The following is a 16,866-nucleotide window of genomic DNA, read 5'->3' as shown; positions in this document are numbered from 1 at the left end:
TGGCTGCCCTTGGGCGGCGGCATGCTAGTCGTGGCTTGAGGTGCTGCGGCTTCCGCAGCATGCGGAGGAGGCGGAGTGTTGGTGGTCGACGGCGATGGTATGCGGGCAGGCCTATGGCTGCCCTGCCGGTGTAGGAGGCCTCGACGGGAGAGGGGCTTGCTCCGGGTGAAAGCTAAGCCCGACTTGGTCGGTGCCGGCGATGGCGACGCCCCGGGGCGCCGTTCCCCTTCTTGAAGGCATCGTCGTGGAGCTCCTACCTCTCCTAGTTTCAAGGCTCCGTGCTCTCCGGGTGAAAACCCAAGCTCTTGCCTCGGCCGGAGCGGGCGACGGCGGCGATCTCGTCGCTTCCTTCTTGGAGGCGTCGTCTTTGGAGCGCATGACCTTCGCTCGGCGAGGGTGGCCTGTTTGTCGGGCTGCGTTGCCTTGCCGTCTACGTTGGAGGATGCGAGGCGGCGGCCTCGGGTAGGTGGCCGTGTGCCGGGGCGGCGGTCCCGGAAGGCGGTGCGGCAGCATCTCTATGGTGCGGGAATGTGGCTTGCCACAGCTTGGGTGGCGACCCCGGCCGTGTGGGCGGCGGGCGGCCGGCTCGGTCGGATGCGTCCCGGTGGGGACGGTCGGACGTTATGTCGGGGCAGCGGCCCCGGATGAGTTGGTGTGATGCCCATGGTCCGCGGCCGTTTGCCCCGTGCAGTTTGGGTTGCGGGTGGACGAATCGTGCGGCGTTGCGGCTCGAGAGCGAGCGGTGGTACGTCGGGGCGGCGGCCCCGGAAGGTGGTGGCCTTGGTGGACGTGCAGGGCGCGACGGAGCAGAGGTATGTCGGAGCGGCGGCTCCGAATGTTCGTCATCTTGACGGTGTTGAGGACATCGACTTTGTGTCGCGAGGGCGACAAGGTCGTTTTGGCGCAGTTCTCTGAGAGGTTCGTCTTCTTCAGCTATATTGGAGTGTCCCGTGTCTGCTCCTCCCATAGTAGGCACAGCGTCTTCGCTCCGGTTTGGTTGGATGGCAAGCTAGTCTTGGCGAGTGTGTCGACGTCCGCTTGTATCAGCAGTGTGTCCGAGTGGGTTTGTTCTTGTGGTGTGGCGAGTGTGGCCTTGGCCCCGTGGTGTCTTTGTATGGTTTTCGCATGGTTTTCTCCTAAAAACTATGCACTTTCTTCTTAATTAATGGATGAGGCAAAGCTTTTGCCTCCGTTTCAAAAAAAAAATCAAAAAAAAAAACTTGTTTCTGAATCAACGATGCGTCCACTAGGCTCTTAGTTACTCTGTATATACGAGCATATATATAATACGGTCCGATTCTGTATACAGTACGTATACCTATATATACACTAGCTAGCTGGTACATAATACGGTCAAATTCTGAATATGTATACACGCCTACGCCATAAGCAAGAAGATATAGCTTGTAAAACAGCTTGTACGTACGTGGCAGCAACACAGCACTGCTAGCGGCAGAGTCGACGGTGTATGTTGCCCTGCTGCTGTATGTTGCCGACGATGGAGAGCCCTGATGCGGACTCCTCGAACGCCAGGCAGTAGACGCCGTGGTCGTCCATGGCCACGAGCAGGTTCCTCACCGGCAGCGTCAGCGCCGGCCGTGGCCTGGTCTGCGGCGCCGAAGTAGAGCGCCACCGTGGGCACGCGCACGGTCGCGTAGCCGCTCAGATCGTAGCAGGTGTCGAAGAGCAACACGGCCGGCGCGCGCGGGGGGTAGGCCCCACACGACGGTGTCCGTGAACGCGTCGCGCAGCGCGGCCTAGGCGTCGGGAGGCAGCCTCGTGACGGCCGTGCCGGTGTCCATAACAACGCCGCCGCCGCCGTCGTCGCCGAGGTTCCAGTGGAGTGGGAGCCTCGCGCCGCCGACGCCGAGTCCCGTGAGGCCGATCGATGTAGTAGAAGCTCGGCGCACTCGGAAGCATCCTGCAAACGCCAGAGCCGACGTAGTAGAAGCTCGGCGCACTCGAAAGCCTCCTGCAAACGCCAGAGCCGACGCGGCGGGGTCGAAGAGCGGGTCGACCTGGGCGTAGCACAAGGTGCATGGGCGGCACTGCACTCAGATGATGTGGCTTCCGGAGTCCACGACGACGTGAGCCCACGCGCGCCTCCGTCGGAGACACCTCGGAGCCCACCTCCGTCGTCATTGTCGGTTGATATGTCGACGAAGACGACGGCGACAGGCGCTGCTGCAGCCTGCAGGTACTCGATCTGCTCGCGCGCCGTCCCTTGCCGCGAGAGCGACCTAACCACACGGCATGGCGCCGTACACACATCCATTTTCGCGCGCTGCTTCCATTTTGATTAAAATAAATCTCCTCTTTTCTTTTTTCTCGCGAACAAACAGTACGGTCCTACTACTCTAGGATAGATCGCTGTTTGCGTCCTGCACTTGTATTCGCGCGCTATATATTAGCATCGGAGGCTCCACCATTTGCGCTATACTTCTTTTATTTTCTACCGCGAATAATAAGGCCGCGCAGAGCACTTGTTTTGCGGCCCATGCATGAATAAAAAAGGCGGGAAATCAACTGTGACGAAATATTGGACTCGAAGAACCGTCGTGATGTTAACTGTGTCCCGAAACTTGGGGTTTTGGATAGGGGGTGACACACCGTTGGGGGAAGATCAATGTCGTCTGAGCCTAGAGTGTTGTATATATAGGGGTGGCAGAAGTTTGAACTAGGTGGGGGAAGCGAGGAAACAACGTCAATTGGGGGTGGGGGAGGTGTAGGCAATTAGGCTAGTGGAGGTCGGCATGTAGAAGCAATGAAGAAGAGACGATGTTGGTGGGGGAATGCACTTAGGCCGATTACGGAGGGAGGGTCGGGGCGGTGGAGGTAGGTATTTGACCGTGGGATAAATCCTAGTGAAGGAGAGGGGGTCGCATCAATGAAAAGGATGAGCAGTCGAAACCAAAGCTACCAGACACCCCTAGATCTTCCTCGGCAAGAGTGGCATTTCATGCCTGTAGTTACATTTTCACTATAAGTCATTCATACACATAGAGACTCGTATTTCATGCATCCTTGTAAGGCCTAGATTTCCGAGAGCTTCCCAAAGCCACTAGAACCGGCCATATCAGAAACCATATGCAAAAGTTAGTGCACGTGGGTGAGTAATGCAACTTTTGGCGGGAAAATAAAGTTGGGCATGCATGGACCATGCACAGGGTACGTGTGATGTGTCCCATGCATAAAACATGCAGTAAACAAACCCTGACGGAATATTGGTCTCGGAGAAATGACGTGATGGGAACGGTGTCCCAAATTTTTTTGGGTAAGCAGCCGGAGCAGGAACAAAGTGATCGTGCATAGATCCTGGTGGTTTGGGTGGGACAACACCAAACATGCAACTCAATTTGACTAGATCGGACAAGACTCATTGGCGCTAACAAAATGATTGCCAGTGTTGTTGAATAGGGAGATGTCATGGTTCGGGTCTCTCAAAGCCGATGGTGCAGACTCTCCTGGACTATGGGGCATTGTCGATGATGTCACCACAAGGAGGATGGTGTTGTTGTGGCGTGTACAATCTATCCGATTTTAAGTAGGCCTCCAAACTCGCGACCATGACTCGTTGGTCATAAAATCACAACACAATTAATTGAGATCATAGTTGTGCGCTATGAGAAAGGAACTTTAAATAGAAACCGGTTGGACAATTCCAAAGGTTCTGGGGGTTTTTTATGCACAAGTGAAATATATGTTGGTATTAAATAGGCTTATATATTAGTTTGTTATATTTAAATTCATTTTCTTGATCCAAACTATGAGTTCTTATTTTTCTAATAACTTTACCTCACCCAGATACTGCTTGCCTCTCGTAGACTCATATGGGCGACCGACGGTGCCACCACTGCCTTCTGGTCCTCGTGCCCGTGGAGGTGGGGTTTACGCTTGGCAAGGTACGGTGGTATGATTCTCTAGGGAGCGCTAGATAGAGGTGTTGAGATTGGTGGTTTCATCCTCGCTGAGCTAGTGGAGCCTTCTAGCGAGATCTCGCCATTGCAATGGTGGGCGACCTTCTGCCATATCACCAACAAGCCATATCTACGGACCCCCTCGCGTCGTCTCCTTGCTTTTACTTTTACTTATCCCTAATTATTTTCGGTAAATGAGAAGGTAATTCACCCCTAATTATTTTGCTTTTACTCATCCTTGCTTTTTAAATTGAATGTTAATACATGCATGTAACAAAATTGGAGAGGTTAATCCAAGTGGAAAGCTAACCAGACTTGTATTCGCCTAATCACCAACAAGCCATTTCTACGGAGTAGTTGCACTAGTGTATGTAGGGGAAGTAGATCAAGCTTTGCCTTGGTCGTCCGTTGCCAATAATATATAGAAGCAAATTGAAAGAAGTACATGCATTAATGAAATTTTTGAGGGAGATAACGTGAAATTATATTGTATGGTTAGCACGTGGTGTGTGGTGGTTGGCTAGAGTATCAATGTGACTCATGCATGGTTAGCACGTGGTGTGTGATGTAGCCAATGTAGAGCACGGGTGAGGAACCAAGCTAGCCGGGACAATAAATTGGTCTCGAAGAATAATATCGTCTCAAATTTGGGCGGGAAAACCAACTTTTTGCAATCTAGTATAATTCTGGAATACCATTAGTGCCGTTCTTTGGACTACTTTATCATTCCCTTGACCCATGCATCATTCGGACTTTGAATCGAGTGATTCTTGTTGCGTTTGAAAACTTTATCAAACATGTATATGATTAAAATATAAGAAGAAAGAAAGAGAAGAACATTGAAAATGACGGGAGGGAGGGAGGCATTAAGAGCATCTCCAGCCATTCGAGCCCCCCGGGGCGAAAATCCGGATGTAACAAACGCCGGATTGGATGTAAAAAGGGCGTGGGGGCAACTTTTTCCCAGTCACACCCCCGACATTCACCCATCAGCGGTGATAGATTCAAAATATCGTCTTCCCGCTACACAAAAGAATCGCCAAAGTCCGGCGATCGGATCAGCCACATTCCGGCTATCGAAACTAGATGATTGCATGGGTTCTGGCGCTTCCTCTACGTCGACTTCCTGGTCGACGTAGTCGTCTTCTTCATCGACGTAGTCGTCTTCTTCATCGACGTCTTGGGTACCGTCGTTCTCATCGGGGTGACCGTGGTCGAGGTTGACGCCGCCCCGCGACGCGACGACATCAGTCGCCCTTGCCTCCTCTTGTGTGAAGAAACTCAGACTCGACGTGGCGGCCACGGAGCCCGCCGTGATCATCTCGTGCATCACAGGCTCATTCGGCGGCGACATCCCGGGGTTGGAGAAGGAGAGCGGCCCATGTCGAAGTGCAGGCGAGATGCCCTCGTACATCGCACCGTCGTACGCCGGCGGTGATGGTGTAAACCCGGCCATGCCGGCGGCGTAGGTGTCGTGGAACATGGCCGTGGCCGGCGACGCCGGCGAGAAGGAAGGACAGTCGATCATACCTTGGGTTGGCCATGGCCCGGGGAATTGGCCGATGCGCGGCTGGCCGAAGTTGATGGAGATCAGCCTCGCCTGTTCCTCCTCCGCCGTCGCCGCCACCCTCTTCGCGTTGCACTTCTTCTCCCTCTCCGCCCTGTCGCGAGTTTCGTGCCACCGCCGCTCCTGATCGCCGCCCACTCCGCGTTTGACATGCTCGGTGGCCTCTGTTTTGGCGCCCGCGGCTTCCTCGCCTTCAGCGCGCCATCAGCGGCGAGCTTCTTCGGCGGTATGGTGGTGGAAGGGAAGAGGAGGAGCTGCAACTGTGGGGGAGAATGGCGGTAGCTCCTCCGAAATTCGGTGCGAAAAATGTTTCTATGCGGCTCATTTTGGAGGGAAAACGAAATTAATGGAGGGGACTACCAGTTCTGTCGCCAACAACGCAGGCCCGCTCGACGTTTCGCGCGCTTTTGTTTCGTCCGGAGTCCCCGATCGGGCATCGGGAATCCGAATGAAAGGCCTGGGCTCTTCGGACGGATGAAAGGCCTAATCCGGACGAAAACGAGGGTCCGGGGGCGCGACTGGGCCGTTTTCGTCCATTCGGATGAAAAAAGGCATCCTGGGGGCCTGTTCGGGGAGACGGCTGGGGATACTCTAATGACATCCGAGGAAGTGTGACATGTAAAATGCTAGAAAGACACATAGGGCTATACTACACACATAGCGCGTGTGCTCGCGTGAATATTCGCGACTTAACACTTTGAACGCTTGGCGACACATATACGCGGCTGTGTACTATTCATACTCAGGTTGGCATGTACCACAAATGGGGCCAATAGATGGATAGTGCCAAGTACTCCTCGTGGTCGTCGTCTTCCAAAGCCTGCACCAACTCGACGGTGGATGAACTAAAATATATACTCGCCACGCTATCCAACGCGCGTATGCATGGTGACGTGGAGTTTTGTCACTGTCAAGTTATCTTCTTTTACCTGAGCGGGCCACCTACCTATGGTATCTAATTAATACCTAACGTAGTACATAATTAGTTCAGTAGTACATAATTAGTTCAGGTTTAGTTTATTTGATGTCTCATAAGTAGTTTCACGGTGCAGAACATACACAGACATATAGTCTCACCGTCATAGATGCTAGCTCCACCACCATAATCAATGCACATAAATAAGTGTTGGACTATGTGGGCCTTGTGTTTGGCTGGGCCAGATTGGTAAAAAAATAAGTCTAAGAGAAGGTGGCCGGACTGGTTGGCTAAACCTTTAGTCCCACCTCGCCAATTGAGAAGGATTTCAGCCACTTTATAAGGGGAAGTCCCTTGCAACTACTAGTTGAGTTGTATGCCAGAGGAAGTGCTAGAAGAATACATGTAATAGCGCGTGCGCTCGCGTGAATATTCGCGACTTAAGACTTTGGACGCTTGGCGACGGCGCACCTAGCTAATATAATCTAGCAGTTTTTTTAAGCACCAAATTCAAATTTCGATTCCTCCATGAGACGTTGACCTTGGCGTCGCGAGCGGCAACCGCGAGGAAGAGCCAAAGCCCTCCTCATACCGGGATAGGAGGAGATGGGATATGAGGGTTGGGAACATCGGCGGTGAAACGAGACAGGAAGTAGGAATCTGCGGTGGTGAACGGGGATAAGAGCATCTCCACCGGCGCGTCCCAAATAGGCACCGGCAGGGGCGCGCCAACGGCTCCATCTTCTCCATGTCGGCCATCAAGATTTTCGGTTCTTGAGACATTTTGGCCAACGATAGCTGCGTCGCTTCGTTGTCGGTGCAGTGAATGCCATCTTCTTTTCTGTATGCCTCTAGGACCGTTCATCTGTTTTAGATTCTGAACCACCTTGTATATAGTATTATGTTAGATGTAACCTTGTGTATTATGTTAGTTGGTGTTATCTATGTGACCAGTCCAAGAACTGCCTTTATGTTGTGATCCCGTGTTCCTGTCCTAGCATACAATGTTCCCAGTGTGCTAGTACTCCCATGTTTTACGCCTATTACAAGATTACATGTCCTTCTTAACCTCCGTTTGTTGTCTGGTGGCTTTTCGTAAGTACCTGTTTACTGATTGTGGATCTGAGATAAATATTTTTTTGTCACTCCCTATGTTTAAATTATAGGACGTACTATAATTTAACACTGGGTAATTTGGGTTTATGTGACAAATTGATAATACTGGAGTATTTTCTTATGATTGTGATTTTGTATCACCTGCAAGCAAAAACGCATGCATTCCTCTAGGCCAATGCTCGAGCTTGATGCCTCCATCGGTCCATCCACACCTCCGCCTCGCATGCCCAACGACCGTGGTGGCGGCGCCTCTGCCTCCCGTCGTCCTACCGCGTGCCCCGGTGCCCGTGGCCACCAGAGACACTCCTGATCTGGACTGAGGTGGAGCTAAACATGCGCGACCGCGAGGTCGGATTCACCTATGTTTAGCCAGAGATGCATGTCCCGATCCGAGTGGAGCTGATCCTTTGCTCCTGTGAGATGGACGGATTAATCTTCTGGTGCAACTCTAGTGGCAAACACATCGATTTGCTGGAGCCTGGAAGAGGTGGACATCTCTCTCCCTCACACTGTCACACACCTCTCTTCACCTCCTTTCCCGAATCAACCACGCTAAATTTAAATTAACCATGTCACATCCGACGAGCCTCCTCCAAATTTGTGTTCTTATTGAGGCATGCCAGCAAGCCAGTACACACCAGATCGATTATTGGAAAAAATATTGGGTTGCACTTAAGTTTTTATTTATTCAAAAGCTCTTTATCGCGAATTCAACCGTTAACGGTAAAAAGGAATTTTGAGGTGGTCCATGATGCTACAGGATGAAGAAGAGATGGTTTGTTATTAATATTATCTTAGTGACGGTAGCTGCGTCAATGTAAATAAAGTTGACAAAAATATTAGATAAATAATAGCCCATAAGCCATAGCAACGCATGGATAATTTTTCTAATTTCCGATCAAATAAAAAATTAAATGAAAAGTAAAATTTGAGGATGAACAGATTTTTCTACTACCTCCGTTTCGGTTTAACAGGCACGCACGTAGTTCAAGACAAACTTTGACCATTGATTTGGTCAACGAAATATAACTTTTATGTCTACAAAATATATATCGTTAGATTCGTATGCAAAAAAGCTTATATAATTTTTGTGACATATATTTCATATTTTATTGTCTAAAATAATGGTTAAAGCAATTTCTTAAACTACGTGCGCCGCGCGTGTTAATCTGAGACGGGGGGAGGGAGTAGTAGGCAAGAGGAAACGGTCGCTCACACACATCAGTCTATTTCTCTCTCTCCGACCCCTGGTGCTTCGCCGGCGGGCAGGCTTTGAAACATCACCTTCGCCGGCGACAGGAAGCAATCTGCACTGTGAGTCCCTGGTCCTCTTCCTACTCCCCTCAGCCCGTATTGTTCTCCCTCGTGTTCTTCAACTGCCCTTGCCATTTCATTTTCTAGATCTGAGCTTACTTCCTCCCCCACTCTTACCTTTCCTGCCAATCAGACGCCGCTTCCTCCATGAGACGTTTGACTCCATTTCTCTCGCCGCGTCCCCGCTTGTAGGTCTGATCTGTGGCGAGTGCCCTGCCTTTTGTCCGTGCTTAATTTTCATGGGTATGCTTTATTAATTCACTATGGTAGTAGTCCTATTTATCATTCTCGTTCTGGAGGGTGACTAAGGCTCAAGATGGATTTATGAGAGCACGAAATTTGAGCTGCACTCCAAAAGATAATTTGCATGTTTGTCAATATCCTCTAGACCTTCACCTCTTAATGAAAATAATTCAGTACCTTATGAGTATTGTATCCCAATAATTTACTACTGTATAATGAAACTGCAGATGGATTCATTGATAATGGTGGCGATGGTGGCAACAGTCTCTGGTTTTGGAACTGTGATTATTGTATTGTTGCTCTCGACTTGGAGAAAGACCTTGTTTTCCTCAACGACCGGACGACGGAGAAGCTTCTTTCTTACAACATCAGCACCGGTATACTCAAGCAGATACGGGATGGCTTTGAGCGGTGTCAATACTATGTCTATGTACCGTGCTACTCAAAGCTTCCAGACCAAGAATCTTCAGTGTAGTGAATGCCATTTTCCTTTCTATATGCCTGTAGGACTGTTCCTCTGTTTTAGATTCTGAACCACCTTGTATATAGTATTATGTTAGTCGATGTAACCTTGTGTATTATGTTAGTTTGTGTTATCTGTGTGACCAGTCCAAGAACCTTGCCTTTATATTTTGTTGTGATCCTGTGATCCTGTCCTAACATACAATGTTGCCAGTTTGTTAGTACTCCATGTTATAAGCTTATTACAAAATTACATGTCTTACCCTCTTTTCGTTGTCTGCTGGCTTTTCGTAAGTACTTGTTTACTGATTGTGCATATAAGACAATAAGATAGAACATATATTGTCACTCCCTACCTTTAAATTATAAGGTGTAGTTTATGTTGTTAAGAACAATTGCTTTGTTAATGTGGGTCTAAGTGACATGAAATTGATGACACTAGGTTAGTTTTCAGACATATTTTCTTACGATTGTGATTTTTTATCACAGGAAGTTGTAAACATAAGAGTGTACTTGAATTATCATTACTCATCGGCTATGTTTCTTTACACCTTGACGGCTAGACCTACACAAAGGTAAAGAAAACCTCTAGCAGGCAATGCGAGAGCGTCGAACCAGGGTATGGTGAGGGTGTTAGGCATGATAGCTGAGCCAAGATTCCATTAGTTCATAGCTCTCTGAAATTTAATTTCCCAAGTTGTTGCTTTAGCTGCTGTACCAAAACCAAGATTCCATCAGTTCTTGGCTGAGTCCGTATGGTTGAATACTTGAATGCATGTCGCGGGTTATTCAGATCGATGAGCTGTCTTTCATCATTCAGTACCATTTATGGTTGAATACTTGAATCCATGGTTGAATACTTGTTGCAATGAAGAAACCCTTAGAGTCTCTAAGGATAGCTCCAGTAGCTCCAGTCATTCTCGTCATAGCCTGCATCCACGTTCAGTTTATTTTGGGGGTGGGGGTTTCCCATCCATTCCTTTGAATTCTACCTCCCCCCTTTGATCTCGCGGCTGCTAGATAATTCGCTGCTAACTTGAGAGGTACTCTACAATGTTGTAAGAGGAGCGGAGACCGGTCCAGGAAGGTTCTGAACGTATGATATCCTGTGCCTAGGAGGGGGACTTCAAGACGCACCCAAACCATCATCTATTCAGCAACTGAAGCGATGTGATAGCTGTTACAAGTTGCGGATAATTAATGATGTTTACAATATTCGATGACTGAACCAACCAGCAATAAGAACATCAAGAAATAAGAGAATGGTGATGACTGAGTTGTCAAAGACAACACCTTTTTTTTTAGAAAAAAACATCATTGCTAATTTAGATAAGTGAGTAGGGGCAGAGTACAATGTACACAAGAGAAACCAAAAGAGGGAGAATTCTTGTAAACGCCTATAGTTTCGACACAGAATGAATGAACACAGCATGAACAACAGTCCTAGCTAACCTGTCTCCATTATATGAACGATCCAATACTAGTACAAAAATCAAGCAAAATGAGTAGCGCGTCGACCAGCGCTAGTGACAGTGATGGAGCAAGAACTGCAGATGACACTGAATCCGGATTCTGGAAGAATTTCAAGAATTTGGGTCGCCCATTTGCACCTGAAACCAAATGCCTTCAGTGTGCATGAGTTCATCAGCCAAAATCAGTCAGTTGGTCATGATAGATCAGAGCAACAAACTGCCGCATACATCTACCAAAACAAAGAGCTTATTTCTGACTGAAATTGTAACTGGACCACAAAGAAACCTGCGATGATGTCGACACATCAGTACACAGCTCAACAGGCCCTCACAGAATCGCTCTAGTTCATAATCACACAAGTGAAGAAGATGGACTGTTTAGCAATAGAATGCTGGTACAAACAAAAGTCTGAATCGTCATGATCAGCAATTGAGCATGACATTCCTTCACATTCCAATGTCAGATCATGAACAGATGATGATACATGGGATACTTTATGATGAATTTCTAGGTGTTGTCTACTACACTGAATTCAAAATCTGCAAGAAAAAAGGAAAGAAGGGAGGTGCTCTTATAAGCTGCAAGTGTTGTAAACCTTTGATCACTTCTCGGGCGGCTCCGAGGTGGCGTCGTCGGCAGGCGGGTTGGCCATGGCCTCCTGGCGCGCGCGGAGGGCGGCGATGAGGGAGACGGCGGGCATCTGGAGGCAGCCGAGGAGGTACTGGTAGGACTGGACCCTGGTGGGCATGGCCTCGAGCTTGGTGAAGTCGTCGGGGCCGTAGAGGCGGCCCTCGTAGACGGCGCCGGTAAAGTCGTTGAGCTGGAGCTTGCAGTCCTTCTGGAAGTCGCGGTAGGGGCGGAGCGCGGGCGGGATCTCGTCGGAGCGCACGAAGAGCCAGGCGTTCATGCCGCGGGCGACGGGGCGGAGCGACGCCCACCGCGTGCCCTCCACCGCCGCCGCGAGGTCGGAGTTCTTGGCCACCACCAGCCGCGCCGTGGGCGGCAGCGACGCGCGGATGCTCCGGAGCTGCGCCACCGTGAAGCCGTGGCACCAGATGCCCGCCAGCAGCTGGCACCCGTCCAGCTCGCGCCGGAGCACCTCCTGGCGGGCCCTGGTGCTTCGCCGGCCACCGGAAGCAAGCTGCACTGTGAGTCCATGGTCCTCTTCCTACTCCCCTCAGCCCGAATTGTTCTCCGTCGTGTTCTTCAACTGCCCTTGCCATTTCATTTTCCAGATCTGAGCTTACTTCCTCCCCCACTCTTACCTTTCCTGACGCCGATTCCTCCATGAGACGTTGACTCCATTTCTCTAGCCGCGTCCCCGCTTGTAGGTCTGATCTGTGGCGAGTCTGCCTTTTGTCCGAGCTTAATTTGGTATGCGTTATTAATTCACTATATGGTAGTAGTCCTATTTATCATTCTCGTTCTGGAGGGTGACTAAGGCTCAAGATGGATTTATGAGAGCACGAAATTTGAGCTGCACTCCAAAAGATAATTTGCATGTTTGTCAATATCCTCTAGACCTTCACCTCTTAATGAAAATAATTCAGTACCTTATGAGTATTGTATCCCAATAATTTACTACTGTATAATGAAACTGCAGATGGATTCATTCTCTTAAAAAAAATCAGAAATGCTTTGTTCCCCTGACATGTGTTGGTAAAAGTTAGTCAGCCGCCCCTAAAAAACCAGCAAATGTCAAAAGAGATATGCAAATCCAAGGAATATGAATGATAGAAAGTGATGTTTGTCTCTGTGTGGGGGGTAATAAGTTGATTTATTACTATCAAACATAAATAAATTTGTGTACATGATGCATTGCTTCAAATGAAACGAATTCCATCCATCAACAACTATTGTGTTTGTCTTTTGTAAGCATTCAAAATTATTATTTATTCTGACAAATGTTAGATTTTTCTTTCAGTGACAGCTAGCTAACATAAAGACATGGGCCGTTGCAAGGAAGTTACTGCTGCTAAGCTAACAGATGATCTAGTTGTCAATATCCTTTCTCGCCTGACATACAAGGACTATTGCCGATGCAAATGTGCATATAAGGCATGGTCTTCCTTGTCCTCTGATCCACACTACCAGAAGAAGCTGCCCACAAAAGTAACCACTGGCCTTTTGTACCAAGGTCACAATAAGTCTGCTATCCCACTTGTTAGCCTGTCCCAAGATGATGAAGAAATCAATGACATTCTTGCTGACGCACCTCACTATGAGCATCTAGAAATCATCAACTGCTGCAATGGTTTAGTCCTTTGTAAGTATAGGAGCAGCTATACTACTCCAGACATTTGCCGCTTCGTTGTGTGCAACCCAGCAACTCGACAATGGAGGATGATTCCTGATACTCATCCTGAGACAGATGACCCTCGTTATGTAACTGTTTTGGCGTTTGATCCATCATGGTCACCGCAGTTCTACATCTTCAATTTTCATCTGATGCATCACCAGGGTTTGATACTTGGTACCAGCAAACTTGAGATATTCTGGTCTGGAAGCTCCTCATGGCTTGTGGATGATAAATGGGATTCTGATGTAGTTGTTTCCCATAGGCCTCACTTGTTTCTTCATGGGATGTTGTATGCGGAGACTACTGGACAAGAAGTTGTGGTGTTTGAAGGCTTGGAGGAAATGAGTGATGGCACACTGCCCTATCATTGGATTATTGATATGCCATCTGACTCTTTTTATGTGGGTACTTTCACCCATGGTTGCTTGGGCAAATCTTCAGGGAACTTGCACTATGCATTGCCAGATGTGGATGGTCACTCGATTGTAGTTTGGACTCTGGATGAATATGCTCATGGTTTACGGGCTTGGATTTTGAAGTGCCATATTAGTATGACTGATGCATTTGGAAGGGATGACTTTGTTCACTATGATGATGGTGGCGATGGTGGCAACCGTCTCTGGTTTTGGAACTGTGATTATTATATTGTTGCTCTCGACTTGGATAAAGACCTTGTTTTCCTCTCCGACCAGAGGACGGATAAGCTTCTTTCTTACAACATCAGCACCGGTATACTCAAGCAGATACGGGATGGCTTTGAGCGGTGTCAATACTATGCCTATGTACCGTGCTACTCAAAGCTTCCAGATCAAGAATCTTCGGTGCAGTGAATGCCATCTTCTTTTCTGTATGCCTCTAGGACCGTTCATCTGTTTTAGATTCTGAACCACCTTGTATATAGTATTATGTTAGATGTAACCTTGTGTATTATGTTAGTTGGTGTTATCTATGTGACCAGCCCAAGAACCGCCTTTATGTTGTGATCCCGTGTTCCTGTCCTAACATACAATGTTCCCAGTGTGCTAGTACTCCCATGTTTTACGCCTATTACAAGATTACATGTCCTTCTTAACCTCCGTTTGTTGTCTGGTGGCTTTTCGTAAGTACCTGTTTACTGATTGTGGATCTGAGATAAATATATTTTTGTCACTCCCTATGTTTAAATTATAGGACATACTATAATTTAACACTGGGTAATATGGGTTTATGTGACATTTTTCGATAAAGGGGTTTATGTGACATGAAATTGTATTTTCTTATGATTGTGATTTTGTATCACATGAAGTTGTAAACATAGTGTACTTGAATTAGCATTACTCCTCGGCTTTGTTTTTGTGGTTTCTTCTTATTCTTTACACCTGGACGGCTGGACCTACACAGAGGTAAAGAAAACCTTTAGCAGGCAATGCGAGACTTTCGAACAGGGTATGGTGAGGGTGTTAGGCACGATCGCTAGCCAAGATTCCATTAGTTCATACCTCTCTGAAATTCAGTTTTCCAAGTTGTTGCTTTAGCTAGTGCTGTACCAAAACCAAGATTCCATCAGTTCCTGGCTTTAGCCCGTATGGTTGAATACTTGAATCCTTGTCGTGGGTTCTTGACATCGATGAGCTTTCTTTCATCATTCAGTACCATTTAGGCCAATCTGGTGTAGTAAGTAGTGGCACAAAAAAGGGAAAAAATGATGTGGTAATCCAGGCGCCAATCTTTTGAAACTGAAAATCAAGCGGTCACCAGATATTGGATGCCAAAATCAGTTCCCGACTAGTATATCATAAGCTTTTTATGCGGTCAAGATTTAGGGCTAAATTTGTACAACTCGGGCATTTCTGAACTTGAGAGGAACAATGTTGGAAGAGGAGTGGAGACCTGTGCCATCTTTGGTCCATGAAGCTTATGAACTTATGATAGCCTGGGTTTAAGATTATCAAGGGGGAAAAAGAAACTTCAAGACCCACCCAAACCATCATCTATTTACCCAACTGAAGCGATATGATAGCTGTTACAAGTTGCAGATAAATAATGATGTTTACCATATTCGACGACCAAACCAACCAGCAATAAGAACATCAAGACATAAGAGAATGTGATGACTGATTTGTCAAAGACAACATCTTTTTTTTTATTTAGAAAAGAACAACATTGCTAATTTAGATAAGTGAGTAGGGGCAGAGTACAATGTACACCAGAGAAACCAAAAGAGGGAGAATTCTAAGAGGCAAATGGTATGCACGGATACTCATAACCAGAGCTGCAGAACGCACTGCTGTTCTTAAGTCGCCTTTCAAGTATCTGGATATCATTTGAGATTCTTGTAAACGCCTATAGCTCCGACCCGCAATGAATGAACACAGCATCAACAACAGTCCTAGATAATCTGTCTCCAGTTTCTTATGATTGTATTTTCTTATGATTGTGATTTTGTATCACATGAAGTTGTAAACATAGTGTACTTGAATTAGCATTACTCCTCGGCTTTGTTTTTGTGGTTTCTTCTTATTCTTTACACCTGGACGGCTGGACCTACACAGAGGTAAAGAAAACCTCTAGCAGGCAATGCGAGACTTTCGAACAGGGTATGGTGAGGGTGTTAGGCACGATCGCTAGCCAAGATTCCATTAGTTCATACCTCTCTGAAATTCAGTTTCCCAAGTTGTTGCTTTAGCTAGTGCTGTACCAAAACCAAGATTCCATCAGTTCCTGGCTTTAGCCCGTATGGTTGAATACTTGAATCCTTGTCGTGGGTTCTTGACATCGATGAGCTTTCTTTCATCATTCAGTACCATTTAGGCCAATCTGGTGTAGTAAGTAGTGGCACAAAAAAGGGAAAAAATGATGTGGTAATCCAGGCGCCAATCTTTTGAAACTGAAAATCAAGCGGTCACCAGATATCAGATGCGAAAATCAGTTCCCGACTAGTATATCATAAGCTTTTTATGCGGTCAAGATTTAGGGCTAAATTTGTACTAAAGTCAGGCAATTCTGAACTTGAGAGGAACAATGTTGGAAGGGGGGTGGAGACCTGTGCCATCTTTGGTCCATGAAGCTTATGAACTTATGATATCCTGTGCCTATGCTCGCCTGGGTTTAAGATTATCAAGGGGGAAAAAGAAACTTCAAGACGCACCCAAACCATCATCTATTTACCCAACTGAAGCGATGTGATAGCTGTTACAAGTTGCAGATAAACAATGATGTTTACCATATTCGACGACCAAACCAACCAGCAATAAGAACATCAAGACATAAGAGAATGTGATGACTGATTTGTCAAAGACAACATCTTTTTTTTATTTAGAAAAGAACAGCATTGCTAATTCAGATAAGTGAGTAGGGGCAGAGTACAATGTACACCAGAGAAACCAAAAGAGGGAGAATTCCAAGAGGAAAATGTTATGCCCAGTACTCATAAGCAGCGCTGCAGAACACTGCTGTTCTTAAGTCACCTTTCAAGTATCTGGATTTTATTTGAGATTCTTTTAAACGCCTATAGCTCCGACACACAATGAATGACCACAGCATCAACAACAATCCTACCTAATCTGTCTCCAGTTTATGA

The 16,866-nt window shown here is 47.3% G+C and overlaps 2 protein-coding genes across 3 annotated transcripts in view; one reads left to right on the top strand and one right to left on the bottom strand.

Annotated features, from left to right (window-relative positions):
• LOC124707948 (F-box protein At5g07610-like) overlaps positions 1-14,383 on the top strand; it is a 39,146-nt gene extending 24,763 nt beyond the window's left edge. Inside the window, exons 2-3 of one of the 2 annotated variants that reach the window (XM_047239631.1) lie at positions 9,023-9,073; positions 12,933-14,383. In XM_047239631.1, coding sequence (XP_047095587.1) covers positions 12,956-14,137 — 1,182 coding nt within the window. In that variant the 5' untranslated portion in view covers positions 9,023-9,073; positions 12,933-12,955 and the 3' untranslated portion in view covers positions 14,138-14,383. Of the gene's footprint in view, positions 1-9,022; positions 9,074-12,118; positions 12,157-12,932 lie in introns of those variants that run through there. The other variant, XM_047239633.1, reaches the window with a different exon arrangement.
• Positions 11,610-12,313, bottom strand: LOC124707663 (50S ribosomal protein L10, chloroplastic-like). Its single transcript, XM_047239325.1, has 2 exons — positions 12,274-12,313; positions 11,610-12,154 (listed from the first exon to the last, which is right to left on the bottom strand). The coding sequence occupies exons 1-2, from the start codon at positions 12,311-12,313 to the stop codon at positions 11,610-11,612; spliced, it is 585 nt and encodes a 194-aa protein (XP_047095281.1).
• Positions 14,384-16,866: the final 2,483 nt, after the last annotated feature.

Source organism: Lolium rigidum, chromosome 4 (assembly GCF_022539505.1).
Source record: "Lolium rigidum isolate FL_2022 chromosome 4, APGP_CSIRO_Lrig_0.1, whole genome shotgun sequence".
Lineage (NCBI taxonomy): Eukaryota > Viridiplantae > Streptophyta > Magnoliopsida > Poales > Poaceae > Lolium > Lolium rigidum.
Note: the sequence above shows the minus strand (reverse complement) of the source record. Positions and strands in the feature narration are given on the sequence as shown.

Coding starts and splice junctions, on each gene's coding strand:
- LOC124707663 (XM_047239325.1), bottom strand. CDS start 12,313: ATGGAGTCAACGTCTCATGGAGGAATCGGCGTCAGGAAAG. Junction 12,155..12,273: donor AGGAATCGGCGTCAGGAAAG/GTAAGAGTGGGG, acceptor ATGGACTCACAG/TGCAGCTTGCTTCCGGTGGC.